At 41.9% G+C, this 24,465-nt stretch overlaps 1 protein-coding gene across 1 annotated transcript in view; it reads right to left on the minus strand.

The window, feature by feature from the left end:
• haus7 (HAUS augmin-like complex, subunit 7) overlaps positions 1-23,898 on the minus strand; it is a 28,611-nt gene extending 4,713 nt beyond the window's left edge. The window contains exons 1-6 of the mRNA XM_060848926.1: positions 23,824-23,898; positions 17,267-17,382; positions 14,673-14,755; positions 11,188-11,249; positions 7,357-7,463; positions 410-559 (exon numbers count right to left, since the gene is read on the minus strand). Coding sequence (XP_060704909.1) covers positions 410-559; positions 7,357-7,463; positions 11,188-11,249; positions 14,673-14,755; positions 17,267-17,382; positions 23,824-23,880 — 575 coding nt within the window. The 5' untranslated portion in view covers positions 23,881-23,898. The remainder of the gene's footprint in view (positions 1-409; positions 560-7,356; positions 7,464-11,187; positions 11,250-14,672; positions 14,756-17,266; positions 17,383-23,823) is intronic.
• Positions 23,899-24,465: the final 567 nt, after the last annotated feature.

Raw genomic sequence — 24,465 nt, forward strand, 5'->3', positions numbered from 1 at the left:
CTCTGGCATGCTCCAAGGACACAAACGTCATAAAATATAATCATTAGTTCAAGTCAAAGTTTAAATCTTCACTTACAAGAAATATACATTCCTGCAGTATAACCTGATCTGAATATTGTCGATAAAGGCAACAAACATGAATCATAAAATTAAGTAACGTGCTTCTAACAATATCCAGTTCATGTTCATTTTGTTGTTAGATTTCAGAAGCCTGCAAAATTCCAAGGAAAACTTGCAGATTTAACATAACTTTTCTCCAATGATTTTCACCTCAATAAACAAGCTGTGGCTTTTCAAACTTTATGAACAATTGTTTGTACATTTGAGCCTTCTAACATTACTGTCTAGGCAATATAACATTCATACATCTTAAAATGTTCCAATAACATTCTATCAAAAAACCACTTGCTTTTTCCCTCGTGATTCAAAATTGGCCTCAGCTCTTTTAAGAAGTCTGTGTGCATCAAGAGAGAGGTTGAAATCCAGTTTTGCAGGTGATCGAAGATGAGGGTCATTTCGAACTTCTGCGAGTAACTGGGAATTCCATGCATGTACAGAACTGAAAATAAAATAAAAATTCATCAACATCTTTTAATGTATCAAGGAAAATTTTCAATCTACTGGTGTTTGAACCAGTGAATTTTGCTCAGCATGAAATGTTAAGGGTCTATTGTGAGGTCTTCTTGAAATGGTAGAGCTGAAAATGGTAGACTGAGACAAGGTGGGGGGAGGGGAAATGAGGAGTCTGTGCGGGATCAGTCGGTTCCGTAGGCAGGTGCTGAGGAAGGAGATGTGGCTGTGGTAACGAGTCTGTTTAAGAACGTGGCTGAAGAGCTTCTGTGCAGAGGAGATGACCTGGGGGGTGCAGTGAGAGAGAGAGACTCACTGAAATCCTTGTTGAGGGAGGAAGAGAGCTTCTTCAAGGAAGGCATCCTTGCAAGAGGATTCGCAGTAGGTTAAAATCTTCGAGTAAAAACTGAGGTCTGCAGATGCTGGAGATCACAGCTGAAAATGTGTTGCTGGTTAAAGCACAGCAGGTTAGGCAGCATCCAAGGAATAGGAAATTCGACGTTTCGGCCATAAGCCCTTCATCAGGAATGAGGAGAGTGTGCCAGGCAGGCTAAGATAAAAGGTAGGGAGGAGGGACTTGGGGGAGGGGCGATGGAGATGTGATAGGTGGAAGGAGGTCAAGGTGAGGGTGATAGGCCGGAGTAGGGTGGGGGCGGAGAGGTCAGGAAGAAGATTGCAGGGGCCGGAGTGGGGTGGGGGCGGAGAGGCCGGAGTGGGGTGGGGTGCACCGCCCTCCTAATCGGTTCCCTCAACTCAGCACCGCCCTCCTAATCGGTTCCCTCAACTCAGCACCGCCCTCCTAACCTGCAATCTTCTTCCTGGCCTCTCCGCCCCCACCCCACTCCGGCCTATCACCCTCACCTTGACCTCCTTCCACCTATCACATCTCCATCGCCCCTCCTCCCTACCTTTTATCTTAGCCTGCTTGGCACACTCTCCTCATTCCTGATGAAGGGCTTATGCCCGAAACATCGAATTTCCGATTCCTTGGATGCTGCCTAACCTGCTGTGCTTTAACCAGCAACACATTTTCAGCCTTCTTGAAATGGTGTAATCATGTAATCACTGAATTTATTTAAACACATTTCGCACATTTCTTGTTGAATATTCTCATTAATTTCAAATTGCTCACATCAGCATTTAATTAGAGTCGTAGAGATGTACAGCATGGAAACAGACCCTTTGGTCGAATCCGTCCAAGCCTGGCAACATCCTTATAAACCTTTTCTGAACCCTTTCAAGTTTCACAACATCTTTCCAATTGGAAGGAGACCAGAATTGCACGCAATATTCCAACAGTGGCCTAACCAATGTCTTGTACAGTCGCAACATGACCTCCCAACTCCTGTACTCAATACTCTGACCAATAAAAGAAAGCATACTAAATGCCTTCTTCACTATTCTATCTACCTGCAACTCCACTTTCAAGGAGCTATGAATCTGCACTCCAGGAATCTTTGTTCAGCAACACTCCCTAGGACCTTACCCTTAAGTGTACATGTCCTGCTAAGACTTGCTTTCCCAAAATGCAGCACCTCGCATTTATCTGAATTAAACTCCATCTGCCACTTCTCAGCCCATTGACCCATCTGGTCAAGATCTTGTTGTAATTGGGGGTAACACTCTTCGCTGTCCACTACACCTCCAATTTTGGTGTCATCTGCAAACTTGCTAACTGTACCTCTTATGTTCGCATCCAAATCATTTATGTAAATGACAAAAAAGTAGAGGACCCAGCACCAATCCTTGTGGCACTCCACTGATCACAGACCTCCAGTCTGAAAAACAACTCTCCACCACCACCCTCTGTCTTCTACCTTTGAGCCAGTTCTGTATCCAAATGGCTAGTTCTCCCTGTATTCCATGAGATCTAACCTTGCTAATCAGTCTCTAATGGGGAACCTTGTCGAACGCCTTACTGAAGTCCATATCGATCACATCTACCGCTCTGCCCTCATCAATCCTCCATGTTACTTCTTCAAAAAACTCAATCAAGTTTGTGAGTCATGATTTCCCACACACAAAGCCATGTTGACTATCCTAATCAAACTTTACTTTTCCAAATACATGTACATCCTGTCCCTCAGGATTCCCTCCAATAACCAACGTCAGGCTCACTGGCCTATAGTTCACTGGCTCGTCCTTGCCCTTCTTAAACAGTGTCACCATGTTAGCCAATCTCCGGTCTTCCGGCACCTCACCTGTGACTATCAATGATACAAATACCTCAGCAAGAGGCCCAGTAATCATTTCTCTAGCTTCCTACAGAGTTCTAGGGTACATCTGATCAGGTCCTGGGGATTTATCCACCTTTATGCATTTCAAGACATTCAGCACTTGCTCCTCTGTAATTTGGACATTTTGCAAGGTGTCACCATCTATTTCCCTACAGTCTATATCTTCCATATCCGTTTACACAGTAAATACTAATGCAAAATATTCGTTTAGTATCTCCCCCAGTTTCTGCAGCTCCACACAAAGGTCGCCTTGCTGATCTTTGAGGGGCCTACTTTCTCCCTAGTTACCCTTTTGTCCTTAACGTATTTGTAAAAAACATTGGATTCTCCTTAATTCTGTTTGCCAAAGCTATCTCATGTCCCCTTTTTGCCCTCATGATTTCCCTCTTAAGTATACTCCTACTTCCTTTATACTCTTCTAAGGATTCACTCGATCTATCCTGTCTTTACCTTCTCAGGATTCTCGTTCTCTCATTTCTGAAGGCTTCCCATTTTCTAGCCGTTCCTTTACCTGCGAACATCTGCCCCCAGTCAGCTTTTGAAAGTTCTTGTCTTATACCATAAAAATTGGCCTTTCTCCAATTTAGAACTACAACTCTTAGATCTGGTCTATCCTTTTCCATCACTATTTTAAATCTAATAGAATTATGGTCACTGGCCCCAAAGTGCTTCCCCACTGACACCTCAATCACCTGCCTTGCCTTATTTCCCAACAGCAGGTCAAATTTTGCACCTTCTCTAGTAGCTACATCCACATACTGAATCAGAAACTTTTCTTGTACACACTTAACAAATTCCACTCCATCTGAACCCTTCACATTATGGCAGTCCCAGTCTATGTTTGGAAAGTTAACATCCCCTACCATAATCACCCTATTATTCTTACCGATAGCCAAGGTCTCCTCACAAATTTGTTTCTCAATTTCCCTCTGACTATTAGGAGGGGTCTATAATACAATCCCAATAAGGTGATCATACCTTTCTTATTTCTCAGTTCCACCCAAATAACCTCCCTGGATGTATTTCCAGTTTAAATCCTCCCTCAGCACAGCTGTAATGTTATCCCTTATCAAAAACGCCACTCCCCCTCCTCTCTTGCCCCCCTTTCTATCCTTCCTGTAACATTTATATCCTGGAACATTAAGCTGCCAGTCCTGTCCATCCATGAGCCACGTTTCTGTAATTGCTATGATATCCCAGTCCCATGTTCCTAACCATGCCCTGAGCTCATCTGCCTTCCTTGTTAGGCCCCTTGCATTGAAATAAATGCGGTTTAATTTATTAGTCCTACCTTGTCCCTGCCTGTCCTGACTGTTTGACTCGCTTCTGTTCTCAACTGTATCAGTCTCAGATTGACCTCTTTCCTCACTATCTCCCTGGGTCCCACCCACCCCCCCCACCTTACTAATAGTTTAAATCCTCCCAAGCAGTTCTAGCAAATCTCCCTGCCAGTATATTAGTCCCCTTCCAATTTAGGTGCAATACGTCCTTCTTGTATAGGTCACTTCTACCCCAAAAGAGATTCCAATGATCCAAAAATATGAATCCTTCTCCCATACACCAGCTCCTCAGCCACGTATTCATCTGCTCTATCCTCCTATTCCTGCCCTCACTAGCTCGTAGAACGGGAGTAATCCAGATATTACCATCCTCGAGGACCTCCTTTTTAAATTCCTGCCTAACTCTTTGTAATCTCTCTTCAAACTCTCAACCTTTTCCCTTCCAATGTCATTAGTTCCAATGTGGACAATGACCTCTTGCTGGCCCCTCTCACCCTGTGAGAACATTCTGCACCCTCTCTGAGACATCCTTGATCATGGCACCAGGGAAGCAACACACCATTCCGATTTTTTGCTGCTGGCCACAGAAACATCTGTCTGCACCTCGGACTAGAGAATCCCCTAACACAATTGATCTCTTGGAACCCAACATACTGCTTGTTGCATTAGAGCCAGTCTCAATACCAGAAACTTGGCTGTTCGTGCTACGTTCCCCTGAGAATCCATCACCACCCCCCCACCTCCACTTTCCAAAACAGCATACTTGTTTGAAATAGGTATAGCCACAAAAGACTCCTGCACTAGCTGCCTACCTCTCTTACCCTTCCTGGAGTTAACTCTTCTATGTGGCTGTATCTGCGACTTTTCCCCTTCCTGTAACTGCCATCCATCACATACTGTTGTTGTTGCAAATTCTTCATTGCTTCTAACTGTCTTTCCAACCAAGATATTCGATCTGTTAAGAATCTATAGATTCAAGAATTTATCTCCAAAAGTAGAATCTTCTGCTCCCAAAAGGCAGAGGGGAAAGTTGCAGGAGGGGATGACAATCAAGCCGATTCACTTCAAGGAGATTCCTGCCACCACAGGAATTAAGTTTAAAAGATCACAAAGGCTTCTTTACTCCTCCACTATCATTACCTATAAAACAGAGTGGACTGCCTATCAGAAGGTGAGCAAGCCTCTAGTCTGCTCGAATTTGATGATGATCAGGGTCCATATGAGGCACAAGGCAGGGCAGTTGCTGAAAAACAAACTCCTGCCACTACATCTGACCACTTACAAATCCAAACCCCATGTCCCACAAGCCCTCCTCCACTGGTGCGACTGCAGCTTCTGGATTCTAGTGACGTTTGCTACAGCTCACAGTGACTGGCAGTCTCCAGTTGTGCTGGACAGATTGTCGCTGCTGGCTAATACTGTCCTGGGAAGTGAGCCTGCAGAAAGCCCAATGGGTGACCACTTAAGACCACCATCTTGGTGGCTGCCTCACCTGTTTTTAGCCCTGTCACCATACTTAGAACAAAGAATGGAAACTCCTGCCACAAGACTTTGTACAAAAATTCCACTGCAAGCATAAATCTATACTATAATTTGGTATTTGTCATAGTTCACGTAAGTATAACAAATATTTCACTTAACCATCTTTCGACCTCAGTATAGATGTATTAATATTTCATGCTTTCACCATTATGCTTTATTTAAATCTTCCAAATACCAGGGAAGGAACTTAACACAAGCACCTTTATTTTAAAATGTTAAACGCATACCATCTAAGAATTTATTTTATTTTCTAAATGTACATTAAACTGCACAGCAATATCTATTTTAAACATGTTAATTAGTAGATTTACTATCATTATATTACTAATAGATTTCTTATGGATCTGTGCATAGTCAAAATCAACTGCAGTTTATTGGCACACTGCATTATGTAAGGGTAGCATGCATTGACTTAAGTCAGGACCCATTTTAAATAATACATTTTATATATTCTTATTTCATACTTTTGAGCTTTATGTAGCAAAACTTGCAGCAATTTGGATGTGGGAGTAGAGTTGATGAAGAATAGCAGTTTTTCAACAGAGCAAGATGGAAAATGTAAAATTGAAGCAACATAAATTTTGCTATGACGCCTCAGCACACAGGAATTTATAAGTTGGGGCACTAAGAATTGAAGCATAATTAAAGTGCAAATATACTTCACAAAATGAACAACTTAACTTATACTTCAAACAAAATTACAAAACTTCAGTAGTGTTATTTGCTCAGAAATGGTGTACAACACAGCCATCAGGACATTGAATTTAATATGTAGTCTCTGCCTAATTGGTTTCAGGTTGGACAGCTGCAGAAGTGCTCCAACATAGTAGGTCCCTATGGCAGAAAATCATCTAAGGTTTTTGTTCATGGCATTGGGGTCTCTGAAGGAAAATATATGTGTGTGTGTGTGTATATATGTATATAAAATACCACTGACAGGATTAGACAATAAGAATATAAGATGCAGGAGCAGAATTATGCCATTAGGCCCATCAAGTCTGCTCAACCATTCGATCATGGCTGATAAGTCTCTCAATCCTATTCTCCTGCTTTCTCCATGTAACACTTGATCCCCTTATTAATCAAAGACCTCTCTCTCTCTCTTTTCAATACACTCAATGACTTGGTCCCCACAGCCATCTGCAGCAATGAGTACTACGGATTCACTATCATCTGGTTGAAGAAATTCCTGATCTTCTAAGTAGCCATCACTTTCTTCACTGTACCTAGGTTCACAAATACTGTTTTAAAAGTTCTGATATTTTAACTAAATTATACTCTGGTTAGGAGTCAATAACTTCAAGGAAGGATGAGAGGAGATTGAAGGTTAAAAAAATGGTCTGATGTCATTCAGGAAGGAATTTTTTTGTGTATATATATAAAAAAACAGATTAGAAATGTATTTTTCATTGAAATTGAGTTACTGCAATGAATCAATTTGACATTCAAAATTATAACTCTATGGTGCATGCTTCTAATAGAACATGCAGTATTTTATCCCAAACAGAAGATACTCGGAGTTTAACTCAGAGCCAGGATACAAATAATTATAGTATTGCAGATAAATCAAATAATGTACGATACATCAATTTTTGAATTAGCCTGTAAAATGATGTAGGGTCTATGACAGATGCATATAGGTCCTGACAGACAAGCAGGGAATGAACCCCTTTTACTAAAATAAATTATAGAAATATGAATTAAGGGAACAAAAGAAAATTACTTACTCAATGCATGCTAAATCTGTTGATGCTGTTGTAATTTGTTTATATTGCTGAAGGCCACCCAGCATTTTATCCATCATCAACAACTGTCTACAAGGACTTTCTTGACCCTAACATCCAAAGAAAAATATTACAATTTTATAATTCATTGGTCTCAGAATCATCATAAATGCAACAGTCAGATTCAATATATTTAAATCAGCCTATTTCTATAGTGTTAAGAAATCTAAATAGTCACAATTGCACGGTACCATACCATACACAGAACAAACTCAATTATCCAAACGAGACGGGTGGTCAGTGTTTTGTTTGGATAACTGAGAGTTCAGATAACAGATAGCATTTTTACAGGACTTTGAGATCATGTTCAGATAATCTGAAATTCAGATAATTGATGTTTAGGTAATCGAGGTCACCCAGTAAACCAGTGACTAGTTATCAAAGCATGGTGAAACTTATGAACAGTGTGCAGTGTTCAGCTCAAAAGCATCTCAATCCAATCACTAAGGGTTAATTAGACATAGCAATAAGCAATTAGAGGAAAGGAACCTGTTTTGGCTGGCAATGACCATGCCTTGGATTGGGAACAGGCTGTTTTGCATGACACCTGGATTTGTGACTATCAAGCACAAAGGAGTACTTGGGAAAGTACTCAGAGGTGGCAATACAGCACGTAATATCAGATTCAGAACAGCAATAAAATGGAAGATCTTTCCCATCGGACAGAGGTTCATGAGACTGGGTCCATGGAAATTGAGTCAGAGTTGCAAGTACCTGCCATCACCCAGGAGTCCCAGGTGGGCAAAAGGCAGTGAGACTTGCTTGTTGAATATGTCTAAAGTAGTTTACAGGAATACATTCGCTCATTAGTTTGAATATATCTAAACTGAATTTAACTAATAAATTTGTTTTAATCAAAGTCTTTTTGTATTCATTAAAATCAGATCTTGAAGAACCTGTTAGGCACTTTCAGCTTAATACGCAGTGCCAACAAAAGTATGTTTCCATCAGAGGTATTACAAGACATCAGCCACAAAGCTATAAGTAGAAGGCATAGACGGAAAGTCAGGCTCATTAACAGTCAATGAGCTCCAACACAGCACATCAGGCAACACATTGGTAAAGAAGAGTGTGCTGTTAATGCCTGACAGAAACAAAACTACCAGCTTAAATATGGCATTGATTAGGTGCATCTGCAAATGAAGAAGTGTGTCTAACCACAATCTGTGATTTCTAGGCCTGACAAATGCCTCATGCTACCACAATTGTAAATCCACAGGATTCAAGCTTGGTTCGATGCAGAGTGCAGGAGGGCAGCAGCAGCCACATTTAAAAATGAGGTGTCAAACTGGTGAAACAGATGCAAACTAAACAACAGATACAGCATGTTATTGACAGAAATAAGTGATTCCACAATCAACAGATCAAATCAAACTTGAAGTCTGCCATATCCAGTTGCATAATTAAACAACTGATTCAGCTTCACTTCAGGTCTCCAATGTCTCAGATATTCTTCAATAAATTTGATCTATTCCATGTAAGATCAAGAAAGAGCAGAAAGCAGCAGATGCAAGAAAAGTGATGCATCCTGAAACATTTCAGTTGCATTGACGATTGATGCTTCAGAACTAGCTGCAACTCTAAATAAGCTGATCCAGCTCAGCTAAGACAGTTATCCACTGATGATGCTGCTGTTCCTTTAACAAGGGAATGTAGTGCTTGTTTTTTTGTTAAATCAGAGGGATCATAAAGTCATAGGTTCCAAGACGTCTGGGTTTGTCTACTTGAAGAAGCTTTTAAGTTTAAAAAAAACACACTTGCTACAATAAAAGGGTGGTGGTCAGTTCTCCCAGCTCTGCTTTTGTTTGGTTTCTTTTGGTTTTAGAGTCTGGCTGTTCAGAGCTGCTGGTCAGTAACAGCTGGGGAATCCCAAGAAACAGCTACAGTGGAAGGAGGTTATGTGTTAAATCTCTCTGCAATCTCTCCTGTAATTACCTGTGTTTGATTTTACCTTTTTGCCAAGGGGGTGTTTATGGGAACTATTGCAGGCATTTGGAACAGCATCATTAAGTTGGAATAGTCTGGTGGGTTTTTGGATAGGTTAAGATATTCGGTATTCTGTTTTCTTTTTCTGTGGTCATTCAGTACTCTGTAAATAAATTTTGTTCTGTTTAAAACCGAGGGGTTTTGACCAGCTGCATCACTCTTGGAATATCCACTCTGCACCTGCTTAAAACAACTAGAAAAGTTAGGGGCTGGGCTTCAAACATTTTGAGGGGGTCTGGCCTGGTCCATAACACACTTGCCAAAGCAGAAAATTGCCAAAGGTTTTCTGAGGAAGAATCAGCAGAAGTTAGCTGAAACATTAACTCTGATTTCTCTTCACAGATGCTACCAGACCTGCTGAACTTTTCCAGCAATTTCTGTTTTTGTTTCTGAAAATTCTCCACTGGCTGGAATCCTATTTAGCACAGAATAAAATGGTTCTCATTACTGGAAACAAATCCTCTCAGTCATAGGCATTGCTACAGAAATTTCTCTGAAATTCATTCTACTACTTCATCAATTATCTTCCCTCAATCATAAGTGGCGATGTTTGATGATGACTGCCCAGTGTTCTGTACCATTCATAAAGGTAGTGAAGCAGTTTACGACTGCACACAGCAAGACATGAAGAACATTCAGGCTTCGGCTCATCAGTGCCGAATAACATTCATGCCACAGAAACACTGTGGTACAGAACACTGGGCATTATGAATGGTACAGAACACTGGGCAGTCATCATCAAACATCAAGTAATGACTATCTCTAACAAGTGGGAATCTAACAACCTCTCCTGAACATTTAAAAACATCATCACCACTAAAACCCGAACATCAACATCTTGGGGATAACCATCGATCAAAAACTTAACTGTTCCAACTATTTAAATACATACTGTGACAACATAGCACATTAGAGGTGATGAATTCTATGAATAACTTTACACTCAACTCTCCCAAAGTCTGTGAACCAATTACAGGGCACAAGCAAGACTGTGAATGCTCTCTACTTGCCTGCATTAATGTGCTTCCAATGGCACTCCAAAAACTGAATATCATTCAGGAAAAAGCAGCCCATTGCCCACCTTAAGCATTTACTCCTTGACCATTGGCACATAGCGGCAGCAGCGCATAATATATGGCGCAATGAAACAGTTTGTCAATCCTCCTCTGACAGCCCTTCCAAACCCACCCCCCAATATCTATTACCAAAAAGGACAAGGAAAGCAAATGAACGTTAGCATCACTACTTGCAAGTTTCCTTTCAAGCAACACAGCATCCTAACTTGGAACTATATCATTGTTCCTTCCCTGCTGTGGGGCAAAATCCTAAGACTACTTTCCTACTGAGCTTACTTATACCAGATCAGCTAGTCAGATGTGCAGCTAGTCAGTTCATTACTACCTTCTCAAAGGCATTTAACCTTACATGAAGATTTTTTAAAAATTAGGTCATCATAATCCAATGAAGCCGTCTTCAAATAGATACATTGAGCTATTTTTCTAAAACATCCAAACTCAAGCTAATTATAACAGAAGTCCTGCATTGCGCCATTATGATGCAAAATTCACATGATTGTCTAGTAATGTCAGCAGAATACTGGAGAAATTCACAAACCAAAATGCAGACTAAGGGTATAGGAGGTTCTTGTACAATTGACTATTATATAATACATGTATCAGCCATACCAAGCTAGTACAGCACCCAATGGGAATGTGAAGTCTAATTTTAGAATAGCCTAAACATTGAGGGAAATTAGTCAATTTAAAAACAATCAAGATCATACATTACCAAAAAGAGATCATAATCTTCAGCACTGCAGACCCCCAAGCTATGACCAAGCCATGTCATTTCTGTGAAACAGAGTATCAAAGTATTTATAATAGTGAAGCAATTTTATATCAATTAGATTCACAATTTTAATTTCACACAAATTTAGCAATTATGTTTTAAAATATGATCACAATTGTGCAAAAGAAAACTACACTGCCCTGTATTGCTTTAAGTATAAAAGACCAGGCACTAATTGAATTTATGTATTGATAATTATGAAAGGACTTAATAAAGTGGATGCAAATAAAGTTTTGCCCTTGATGCGATCATCTTAACTTTAGGGATAAATCATTCGAAAGAAATCAGAAAGTACTACTTCCTCATTAAGGATAGCAGGATTTGGAACTTTCTTTCCCTAAAAGCTGTGTTTGTTGAACTGACTGGCTAGACACACTCAGAATTCTTCAGGATATGGTCATGTTTCTCAGATAGCATTTTCCAGATTGGAATGAATTCTCCCATAAACATGATCAAAGTTTTGCAATGTTTACTATTTTTAGAAAGAGTTTGAGTTACTGGTGCTAAAATAAAGGATTATTTTACCTATTGTGCAAAGGTACTCTGATTTACTTACTTATACTTATTTATAATTCATATCCCTAGATATACAGTTTGCCAAAACTGTATATTTGATTAATTATAAAACTCTAGTATTATGGCTTTCAGTGTAACAATGATCACACAAGAAACATTTCTGCCCAAATTACATCATAAAAGTTTCTTTTGCATTAGTTCATGGGATGTGAGCATCACTGGTTGGGCCAGCATTTATCATTCATCCTTAGTTGTCCTCGAGAAGGTTTGAGCTGCCTCCTTGAACGACTGCAGTCCATTTGATACAGTAAGACCCACATTCCTGTCAGGGAGAGAGGATATTGACCTATCAACACTGAAGTAACACCAATATATTTCCAAGTCAGGATAGTGAGTAATTTGGAGTGGAATTTGCAACTGGTGTGCTCCCATATATCTGCTACATTTGACCTTCTAGATGGTAGTGGTGTGGGTTAGGAAGATGTTGTTCAAGTAGCGCAGACAGAGCACCATCTCCATGTCCTCCATTAACTCTCCCCTACCCTAACCCTATTGTAGCAGCCTCCTGGCTGCATAACATATAGGTTTCTAATTTGGCCAAACTGCAAGGGATGCTGGATACACTGGCCAAGTAAAACCTGAAATTACAAAACCCACACATCAGACAGAGTTCGGTCACAGCAACCAGGTGCTAATGACATTAGCATTGGGTAAAATGCAACAGTTATCCTGGACAGACCTACTACTAACAACTTATCCACCAAACAAAAGACCCAGACAGAAAGGCCTAGGTCCTGCTGCGCTTTTCCAGCTACACATTTTCAGTTCTGATCTCCAGCATCTGCAGTGCTCACTTTCTCCTAGGTCCTGCTACACAAACAAATGGCAGCAAGTCATCTGAAAGACTGAAAATATTTCAAACTATTAAGTATCTCTCCCTGATTGGCCAGAATTATAAAAAGTTCCAGAAAACCATCCAAAAACAAATAAAAACAGGGATCACCTGCAGATCAATCTCTCTTGAATCTTCTGAGGAGACCAGCATGCAAGAGGCAGAGACTAGCTGACCATCCAGAGAGAGAGAGAGAGAGAGAGAGAGATTGAGATTGAGAGAGAGTGAAAGAGAGTAAGAAAGATAGAAAGCAGCTTCACACTCCCATACAGAGCTATGGAGAGAGCAACAGTGTAAATCTACAAGATATTCAGGAAATATTATAAGCTTAAGTGGCCAAGTAGGAGTAAAGGTAGTATGTTTTTTTATTCAAGGTTATTTTAACTTATTTCCTAACAAAGTTGGGACTGTTTTGCGTTGGAACTGATTTGTGTTCACACTGATTTGATCACTTTGTGGCATTGTGGGACACCTAGGCAAATTCATTCATAACATTCTGGCTCAAGTTGTATTACTTGTTTTAAGGAGGAACTAGATAACAAGATCTTCTGTTACATATTTAGTTGGAACTTAAACCAAGACCTTCTAGCTCAGGTAGGGACACTAGCACTGCATCCCAAGACTATACAGAGGAACCTTGATTATCCGGCATTCAATTATCTGGCAAGATCACAAGGTCCCGATGCTCGCCTAAACTATGTTAGCCACCATTCGATTAACCGAACAAAATACTACCTGACGGTGCCCTTTGGATGCATTTTAATTCATCCATTTACCAGGGCTATATAATTACTACCACCAGCAGTACTTAGTGCCACAGACAATGCTCTCAGGAAAGATTGCCAATAGAGACACAGTACATGGAAATTACAATAAGAACACTGAGCCCAACTGTTCTGTGTCCATTTTAACCTTCTGCATAGTGTAAACTAGTCACACAAAAGTGCCCATCTTAAAACTTATTATTTAATGTAATCACTTTACATGTGCTTGTACATGATATAAATGAATTAGATTTGTTTCTACATCAAACAAAAAGAGGGAAAACGAAAAAGCTAAAATATCAGCCAGATTTTGCAATCAACAACAATGCAAAGATGTGGCCCAAGCAAACTTCACTGAAATATCCCAGATTTCTCTGCCAAGATTTTCACCCCCAATGTCTCAGCATAGAATCCCTACAGTCTGGAAGCAGGTTATTCAGCCCGGAAGCAGGTTATTCAGTCCGAGTCAACATCAACCATCTGAAGAACATCCCCCCAGACCCACCACCCAATCCTATCCTTGGAGCCCGACATTTCCTATGGCTAATCCACCTAGCCTGCATATGCTTAGACACTATGCGCAATCTAGCATGGCCAACGCACCTAACCTCTGTATCTTTGGACTGTGGAAGGAAATCGGAGCACTTGAAGGAAGCTCACGTAACACAGGCAGAATGTACAAACTCCACACAGACAGTCACCCAATGATGGAATCGAACCCAGGCCCCTGGCACTGTGAGGCAGCAGTGCTAACCGCAGAGCCACCGTGCCACTCATAATGGTATTGCAACTGTTTTGTTTTCTTTTCATGGTGATCACTTAAATCTTTTTGCATATGGCAAGTTAAAAGTTGGGACATACATACAAGAAAAAAGAAGAGGCTAATATATTCAGAAAAAACTTCCGGTCTGGCGTCCCATCAAACATTATTAATCACATTAAACCTGAATGAACAAGATTTTGTTAACAGCTTCAAGTGGTAGAAAGTTGAAACCCTTGGATTTCATGAGTACTCAATCTTAGGTGGTGGGCAGAGGGATCTCAAAATGCAGTCTGTGTCCAAACCTCAGCGACAGAGAATTTCGTGTCAATCTCTGCAAAAGTGACATACTTAAGGTGCAGCTAATCTAAAAGTAGCAATTATGGAAAAAACTGATAACTTGTAATGACACTGCAAAATCCAACTCATGATCACTGCAAAGTGTAAAATTTGGATCGAGATCAAGTCTTTAAAAGAAAAGAAAATATCCAACTTTTTATGACGAGGTCTGTTCCATAGTCTTGCATAGAATGAAAACGTAATTCTGCAAATTTTCTTTCAAGTGGTGGGTAGCAGCTATAAAACAAGAAAGAAATGACTTAACATTTTAATTCTTTCAGTATCGTAATACATTAGCAAGTTACATCAACCACTTAAATTGCAGAAAGTCTATGTAAATGAACAGTAAAAACAAAGTTGCAAATCAATATTTCAATATGTGTTAAAATTCTGCACGTCAAGGTCAAATATCTTGTCTGTGTCTTTTGCAGTATGCCATGAAGTCTTATGGATCATAAACAGAGTTCAAAATTAATGTTGCTATTAATTTGCTTCTATCAGAAGTTGAAAATGCCAAAATTTGATGCATTTATGCACCAATGGCCTGATTTCCCACTGGTCATACAGTCATTATTCCAGAGTAGGTGGGAGTTGCATATGGGGATCTTTTGGAATCTGAAGGAATTACTCAGAAATCGAATTTTCCCCTGGGCAATTGCTCCACACCTAGAACTATCCAAAAGTCTCTATTTAAATCAAAAATTTCAAATGTTCCAAAGAAATTAAGCAAAATAGTTACTCAAGAAAAGTTAGACTATTAAATGTGCGGTCTAATTCCCAAGTTACTTTTAAACTGATCCATCACTTACCCCACACACACACAGCCACATCATCCCCAGCCTGGACACCCCCACCTAGGATCCAATCTGACATTCCCACACCCATCCAATGAACTTGATCTGACACTTTGGCCACTCACTTTGAACTAATCCTAAACAATGCATCACTCACTCACCTTGCCATTTTGTATCCTAGCACCACATTCTTTTCCCACGTGATATCCTACCCAACTGGAACCCTACTTACCTGACATCCCACCCAGATGGCATCCTACTTGTCTGGCACCCTAACATCACACTTATCTTATGTACTTTGTGGTTTGACAGTAACTGTCACCGTGGCTGTCAGGACCTCAACTGCAGAATACAGCAGCTGGCTGCTATGAAAAACGGGTGTGTTTGTTTTCCGCTGGCTCTCCTGAGTGACAAAAGAACTGTCAAAATGAAACTATGGCTCAGCATTTCTAAGGGAACCCTGAATGGAATTTCCTGTAATTAGTGAGTGCAAGTGAATCACAGGCCTCAACATTGAAGCTGTCATCCAATCAGAAGTCCACTGGTCCTGGCCTACTTCTTAGGGGATCCAAATACACAAAGGTATGGATCTTCAATACCCTTCTCACATGGTAAAGTGTTGTAGGGAGTGAGGACTCAGGTGGGTCAGACAAGGGCAAAGGGTTAGCTTTCAAGGACCACCCCAATGCCACCCATTCATTCTGTAAACTGCCTCAGATTGAGGAAACCCCAAAAAGTATTCCCTTCAACACGGCAGGAAGAAGCATAGTTTCTCAACCTGGAAACCAGCCACCATTCTTGCCCATTAGGGAGACATATGATCAAAGAGTTTGGGGTTGAGGTCATAGGTGGACAATAATTAACCATTTAATGCTCTTAACTGGTGGAGTGGACAAGATGGCTCATTGACCTTCTTGGCCATAACTTAATTAGTGAAGTGGCAAAAGGAGTGTGATTTTCTCTCCTAGGTTAACATGCTCAATTATTTTCATTTTCCTCCATCTTTCGGAGAGGAAAATCACATGACTTAAAATAGAAACCAATGTCACTTTCCTGCTCTAATATCAGGTAAAACATTAATTAGAGCAAATTCCCTCCACATGGCTCCAATGTTATGGTTTAGATTCAAATAGGAGCTTTTCTTATTGGGTTAATATAATATTTTCACATCCTTGATTAGCCATTCAATAGGCTGCAGATTGATAACATTTCCTGATTTATAAAAGGATTCTGCTGCATCTACATATGAGAAGAACTGGCATGACCTAGATTCTAATTTTCAATTTTTAAAAAAATCTAACTTATTTTCTTCTAAACCTCATCAGAGGGTTACACACCTCTGGAGCAGGTGGGACTTAAATCCTGGTGGAACAGTAGAGACACTAGCACTGTGCCACAAGAGGTTGGCCTAGATTCTACGTTTAGAATCCTTACAATTTTCAGATGGTACTGACAGAGATTAATAATTATAAATAATTCCTTGAAATATATAAACAGGAATATTAGCATCCTGTCCAACAAATACAGAATCTCTTCCACAGCCCATGAAATATGAAATGCAACATATTTATGTAGAGGTCTCTTTGCTTTAGAGGCTATTATATATAACTTAGAGGTGTAAATGCTTTCAACAAATCCATGCTCACATACTTAGAACACCCAGTATTTAATATCTTATTTAATAAGAAAACACGCTACAAAATAGTCTACAGGGAACAAATAATCTCTTTATGTTCCTTCATTTTGCAAACTGCAGACTACCAACTGCAATCAGAAAATAAATAAATGTGGCTGGGATCAAAAATACTAAGAAAGTTTTAGTCCGATCATCGCCAAAGCACAGGCTCCACATTTGATTCCAGACCGAAATCTCTCTATTCTTTAAAGGCAAAATATTCAAACAGTTCATAAACAGTGAAGAATATTGAAATGCACAAATGAAATCACTGAGTACCTGATGCATAACCATTCTAAGATTTGAAGTCTGTCTACACTGGGCGTGCACAACAACTGAATAACTGCATCCAAATCATTCACATTGACTCCTTCCAGAAATGGGCATTTCAGATTCTGAAAGAGCAATTAACAACATTATAATATATTGAAACTTGATAATATTTTTACACAAAGCCTGCATTATGCAAAGTCACTGAAAGCGCTAGAAAAACCTAATATTGAACATTTACTAAAATTACCAGGTAGATTCCATATTAGATTCATCCATAACTTCAACCCATTTGAAATTTAAATTCAGCTGGAAGATGTTGAACAGCTTTCCTCTATTTTTGTGCAACAGTTCCAATTCACTACAAAAGCATACAATGTTCTGCATTCCACCATTGTAATTATTAGTTTAGCTTAACCTGGACATATAATCCAAGCATAAGCATGAGAAACATAACTGACTGTCTGAAAATTGTAACAATCCTTTCTTCCCCTGGACAAAATTTCATTTTAGGTCATAAAAGAATTACAAATTTCACAACAGTGAGCCTGGAGTATTATACTTCAGTCCCATTCAACTTGCAACAAAGTTTAACACTTGTTGCCGGATCAGCCAGACTTCATGAATGGCAGAGCAGAATCAAAGGGCTGAATGGCCTATTCTAGTTCATATATCTTCACATAGACAATAACAGAATTGAAATTTTCGTGTCAGTATTAGGGCTACTTAGTCATATGGCTTACATTTATAATGAATAATAAACAAATCTGCTAAATTATGCTTATAATCAATCACCTACAGCCCATGTAACATGGACACAGTAAGCAGTATTGATTAAGCAAAATTTAGTTTTTAAATTGAATTTAATTGAAATTAATTGGATTCATTTGAATATTGATTGTATTTTCAACATATTGTACATTTGATAAAATTAGAATTAAATATTGTAAAAAGAATGTACTGTAGTCATTGTGGTATATTTTAAACATTGTTGGAAATGAAAGCAATAAAAAAGAAATAAACATATGAGCAACAGACAGCATTACATATCACGGCTGACTTTTATCAGGAGGGAACAGAAACTAATGATGGATGAGGAGGCCATTCAATTCACCGAACCTGATCAGAGTTTTAAAGAAATGAAAACTAAAGTAGGGCATGGTCCAAGCATATCAATATTATTTAAAAATGATAGTTGCATGCACCATCCACAAAACCTTACTTGTTGTTCTCATGTTGCTTTTTTTTGTACATGTCAAGAATTTATTAAGTTATTTATGAGTGAACTAGAATTATTGACCGATCTGCTGAAACAAATTAAAAGATTTTTATATTTACCTAACACAAAAGATTGTTGCCCACTTTTGAAACATGACAAGGCGACAACTGGATAATAAAACACAAGATTTCCCGATAAAAATAAACTGAAGAATGTGATACATTTGCTCTACAATCATGGATATTTACAATATGAGTATTTCTTTTTTTTTTGAAATTACAAGTCTGTGCCAAGGAGAGAGAATAATGTAAAATGATACAATTTTAGGCACCACTTTGCTCTTCCCAACCAACCTGCACCATTCAGTCAAAAAGCCCATTATACCATGTATCAATATCTGAATGATTAATCATACAATTTTAAACACTTCATTCTTCATTTGTCCTTCTGCATTTTGGTCAAATTAATTCTCAGTTGTTTCATGTACTAAATAAAAGTTCCAAAACAGCCACTGAATTTTCCCACTACTGTTGTACATTCAAGGGAAAAGCAAACTAAAAAATGTCTTGCTTAACAGACACAATGCCTTCACAGTGAGTGGCTTCAACAAGATCCTACTCAATTAAAATTATAATACTGCAGATGCTAGAAACCAGAAATAAAAACAGCACTTCCTGCGTTTATGAACCCAATGGCAGCTAATCATTCATTCTAAACTATGGATTTTGCACCAAAGGTTCCAACAAATGGACCAACCATCCAATAAGTAAACAAGTACCCTGCAACCAAACTGTCAAGTCTCTAGCATTTGGTTGCTTTGTTTTATTTCAAAAATATACTTTATTCATAAAATTATTTGGATCTCTATACATTCGGTCATGCCATGCTTTTGCACACATTACATTGCTTTACTTACAGACAGCAAAATTTATTTTTCCTATATACAAGTCTGTACATTTACTATACAGCTCTTCTGCTGAGGCGTCAGCGGAGCCCAAATGACTGGGTGGGCCCCTGTTCTTCATAGGCAGGCAGATGTTACACGATGATTTTTTCCCACCGCTTCAGCGCGTCCTTCAACACGTAGTCCTAGACCTTGGAATGTGCCAGTCTGCAACACTCAGTCGGGGTCAACTCTTTCAGCTGGAAGATCAACAGATTTCGAATCACCCAAAGGGCGTCTTTCACCAAGTTGACGATCCTCCAGGCACAGTTGATGTTCGTCTCGGTGTGTCCCGGGGAACAGACCATAGAGCATGGAGTCCCGCGTCACAGCACTGCTTGGGACAAACCTCGACAAACACCACTGTATTCCTCTCCAGACTTCTTCTGCATCGGCACATTTCAGAAGGAGGTGTGTGACAGTCTCGTCCCCCCCGCAGCCGCTTCGAGGGCAGCGTGCGGAGCGGCAGAGAGTCCGGGCGTGCATAAAGGATCTCACAGGCAGAGCCCTTCTCACCACCACCATGTCTTGGTGCTTGTTGGAAAGTTCTGGCGGAGACATTCTGCCGAATTACTTTGACAATCTGCTCAGAGAACCGCTCGATAGGATCCACCCTCTCCTTTTTCCGAGGGGTCTCAAGGACACTATGTGCTGACCACTTCCTGATGGACTTGTGGTCAAAGGTGCTTTTCTTCATAAACTTGTCCACGAAGAACAGGTGATAAGGAACGGTCCAACTTCTCGGAGGCCAGGCCAATCCTTCGCAACACCGGGGACAGGTAGAACATAGTGACACTTGGTGTTTGCGTACCGGGGATCCAAGCACAGTTTAATGCAGCCACACATGAAGGTGGCCATCAGGGCGAGTGTGGCATTGTGTGTGTTTATTCCCCCCCTTGCCCAGATCTTTATACATCGAGTCCCTTCGGACCCAGTCCATCTTTAATCTCCATATAAAATGGAAGATGGCCTGGGTGACTGCAGCGGCACAGGTTCTGGAAATAGGCCAGACCTGTGCCACGTATAACAGCAATGAAGAAGGGCTTATGCCCGAAACGTCGAATCTCCTGTTCCTTGGATGCTGCCTGACCTGCTGCACTTTTCCAGGAACACATTTTCAGGAGAGAGAGGACAGCCCTGCCTGACTCCAGATCTGACTGGGAAGCTATCTGATCTCCACCCATTGATTGAGACTGCACTGACAATGTTGGTGTAGAGCAGTTTGATCCAATTGCAGATTCCCTCCCCGAAGCCCATTTTGAAGAGAACATCTCTCATATACGTGTGTGATATCCTGTCAAAGGCTTTCTCCTGGTCCAGGCTGATCAGGCAGGTGTCCAACCCTCTGTCCTGCACGTAGGCGATCGTATCCCTGAGGATTGCGAGACTCTCAGCAATCTTCCTGCCGAGTACAGCACAGGTTTGGTCAGGGTGAATCACCGACCCCAGAGCAGACCTGACCCGGTTGACGATAACCTTTGACAAAATTTTGTAATCCGCATTCAATAGTGAGACTGGTCTCCAATTTCTGATTTCCTCCCTCTCCTCCTTCTGCTTGTAGATGAGGGTGATGATGTCTTTCCTCATTGATTCACTCATGGTATCTGCCAGAAGCATATTAATATACACCTCCAGCAGGTCCTGGCCAATCAAGTCCCACAGAGCAGAAAAGAACTCGACCGGTAAGCCATCGTCTCCGGGAGTTTTATTCTTTTCGAAAGGACTCGAGGGCCTCGGTCAGCTTGTCCAGAAATAGCAGCTGGTCCAGCCTCTTCCGTGTTCTGTCATCTAAGACCTCCGTGATAGAGAACAGGAACAAATGGGGGACGAGCTGTCAGTTGGCTTCGAGTCATACAGGCTGGCATTGAAGCATTTGCTGATTCTCATGATGTCAGCCTGAGTTGACGTTATTGAGCCGTCTTCTTCCTTCAGGCTGCTGAGCACAGAGCTCTCTTTGTGCACCTTCTAGAAGAAGAAACGTGAGCACGTCTTGTCCTGCTCCATAGAGCGGACCCTGGACCGGAAGATTATCTTGGAGGCCTCCGAGGCAAACAGCGAGGCTTGCTGGCCCTTCATCTCCTGGAGGTCCTCCGTGACATCGATCCCCATTGTCTGCAGCAGGGGCAGGTTCTGCATACTTCCCTGGAGCTGGGACAGTTTTCCCTGCCTCTCTCTCACCTCCTGAACACCTTTGAGGATGAAGAACCTCTTGATGTTCCCTTTTACTGTTTCCCACCAGTCCACTGGGGACTCAAAGAGGGGCTTCACGGTTCTCCAACCTGCGAGGTCCCTCTTGAGCTCCTCAATGTTTCCCGGGGTCAACAGCTTTGTGTTCAGCTTCCACATTCCCTTACCAGCCTGCTGCTCGTCCTGTAAGTGACAGTCAGCCAGCAGGAGGCAGTGGTCAGAGAAGAACACCAGCTTGACGTCGGTGATCTGACCGAGAGCGTTCAGGACACAAACAGGTAATCTATCCCTGAGCGGAGAGACCCGTCCGCCCATGACAAGGTGTATCTGCGCTGCGCTCCGGCTGCAGGGGTGAAGACATTGTGCAGCTTTGCATCTCTGACAGTTTCCATCAGGGCTCTGGACGTGGCACCCAGTTTACTGTCCCCCCCCGCCGGATCGTCCATCTGCATCAATGATACAGTTGAAGTCTCCGGCCAGAATGACTGGCCTGGACGTAGCCAGCAACAGTGGAAGCTGCTGCAAGACGGCCAAATGTTCACTCTTTCCCACTGGGGCGTACACATTAATCAGTCTCAGGGAGCATTCCTGTACAGGAAGTTGGTGACAAGGAGGCGCCCGCCCACCACCTCCTTAACCTCGGAAATAGTGAGGTTGCCTCCTCGCAACAGGATACCCAGGCCGGTGGCACGGCTATCGTTGTCCCCTCAACCAAACTGTCGGCCCATGGGCCCACAAGCTTGACCATCTCCTGTAGCTGCTGAGGTGCAGTATCCCACACTCCTGCAGAAACAGGATGTCGGCTTTAACGTTGGCCAGGAAGGCCATCGTAGAAACACATCACGTAGCCGATTTATGTTACGCACATTGATACTGGCAATTTTAATCTCCATTTTAACAGTTTACCAGGTTACCAGTGTCCATTTGCTGCTGGTCCTGCCTCTCTGGGGTAGCTGTGTGCATCCCCGTGGTGACGACAAACAGCTGGACCCTCCCAGGGCTGAGGAAGCTGTCTGGCTCCACGCTGGGGCCATTTCCCCGCTCTGGTGTCTTTGGGTTGGGCCCAGGGTCTGCACAGTCCAGTTCTCTGTCTGACAGCGGGGCTGTCACAGGACCACTGCTCCCAGTTACCTGGAGCTGTGGGGCGATGGGTACCTCTTGGCTCTCACCGGGTGGGAGGGTGGTTTTACCGTCCCCTTAGAGGGATCGTCTTTTCCTGCTTGGGCGGTGCTGCCCTCCTTTTTCCCCGTAGCGCTCTGTCTCTTCCTCCGGTGACGACCCTCCTTGCACCCATCCTCACCACCCAAACAGTTGCCTGTACCCCAGGGTGGCTTTGGGGGCCTGGCAAGGTTTCCTCTTCCTGTTTTTGACAGTAATCCAATCCTGTGCCTCCTTTGTTCCCTCCTCTTCTTCTGTCTTGAAGGAGCTTGGATCAGCTGCTGCACCTCCACGCTGTCTGCCATCTGCTCTGCTCCAGCCTGCCCTTTCTTCTGGGTGCCACCAGACACCATTCCCATGCTGTTTTGTGGTACCTTGCTGGTCTTGAGCATTCCACGGCTCGTGTTGCCACCTCCGGCTATCTGTGCATAGGCGGCAGCCCCTCATCTTGGGCAGGCCTTGTACACGTGGCCCGCCTCTCCACACAGATTAGAGTTCTTGGCCTCAGTTTCGACAGACGGTCACCTTACAATCCGCCACCACGTGACCTGACCTTCTGCAGGTTCGGCACACTTTCAGCTGCCCTACGTATGTTGTAATTGTACGAGTCTCCACCACTGGCACTGGCAGCTCATTCCATACATACACCATCCTTTGCGTGCAAACAGTGCCCTTAGGTCACTTTTATATCTTTCCCCTCTCACCCTCTAGTTCTGGACTCCCCGACCCCAGGGAAAAGACTTTGTCTATTTATCCTATCCATGCCCCTCATGATTTTGTAAACCTCGATAAGGTCACCCCTCAGCCTCCGACGCTCCAGGGAAAACAGCCCCAGCCTGTTCAGCCTCTCCCTGTAGCTCAGATCCTCCAACCCTGGCAACATCCTTGTCAATCTTTCCTGAACCCTTTCAAGTTTCACAACATCTTTCACAAAGGAGGGAGACCAGATTTAATTTTGTTTGTGTGTGTCTGTAGAAGGGAAAACACTTTCCATATAGTGAAACGGCTTCTATTCAATATTTGCCATCAATGCAAACGCCTATCTTTTTGTTTTCTTACCAACAACTTTTGCGTCACTCGAGCTCCAAGTTGCGCTTCACTCAAACTCTCCGCCATTTTAAACGACCGCCCCCGTACGAGCCGCCCGGACCGGCCAGCCAGGGGAGTCTTTCGCGTCCATTGGCTCGGTATTCTGTCAGTCATACAATCTGTACGTTGATTGGGTAAAGTAGTTGCCCATTACCTCTCCCCGCCCTTTCAGTGGGCGGGCTCGCCCTATGACGTGCGCGTGCGCTTTAGCGTCGCTATCTCCCGGGCTGGAAAAACCAAGGCGTCTTAAAGGGACACTTCATTACAGAGACAAAATAAATTTAAAGAATATTATGATGAACACTGACTTTTATTACCCAATACTTTATCAAAAAGAAACAAATTAAGATGGGAAAACTCAGCCGTTCAGGCAGCACCTGCAGAGAGAAACAAGACATGTTAATGTTTCAGGTCTCCCTGTGATTGCCCTTATGATTACCAGCTCTCCAGGATCTCCTGAATTCCACAGGAAATTTTAAAAAGTAATCCCCAGGAAACTGCTACTAACAACCTGAGACAAAAATCAAAGCAAGAATAAATTAATTATGTTATAGAGTCATAGAGTTATACAGCCAGGAAACAGACCCTTTGGTGCAAATCATCCTTGCTGAC

This window comes from Hemiscyllium ocellatum, chromosome 32 (genome assembly GCF_020745735.1).
Source record: "Hemiscyllium ocellatum isolate sHemOce1 chromosome 32, sHemOce1.pat.X.cur, whole genome shotgun sequence".
Classification (NCBI taxonomy): Eukaryota; Metazoa; Chordata; class Chondrichthyes; order Orectolobiformes; family Hemiscylliidae; genus Hemiscyllium; species Hemiscyllium ocellatum.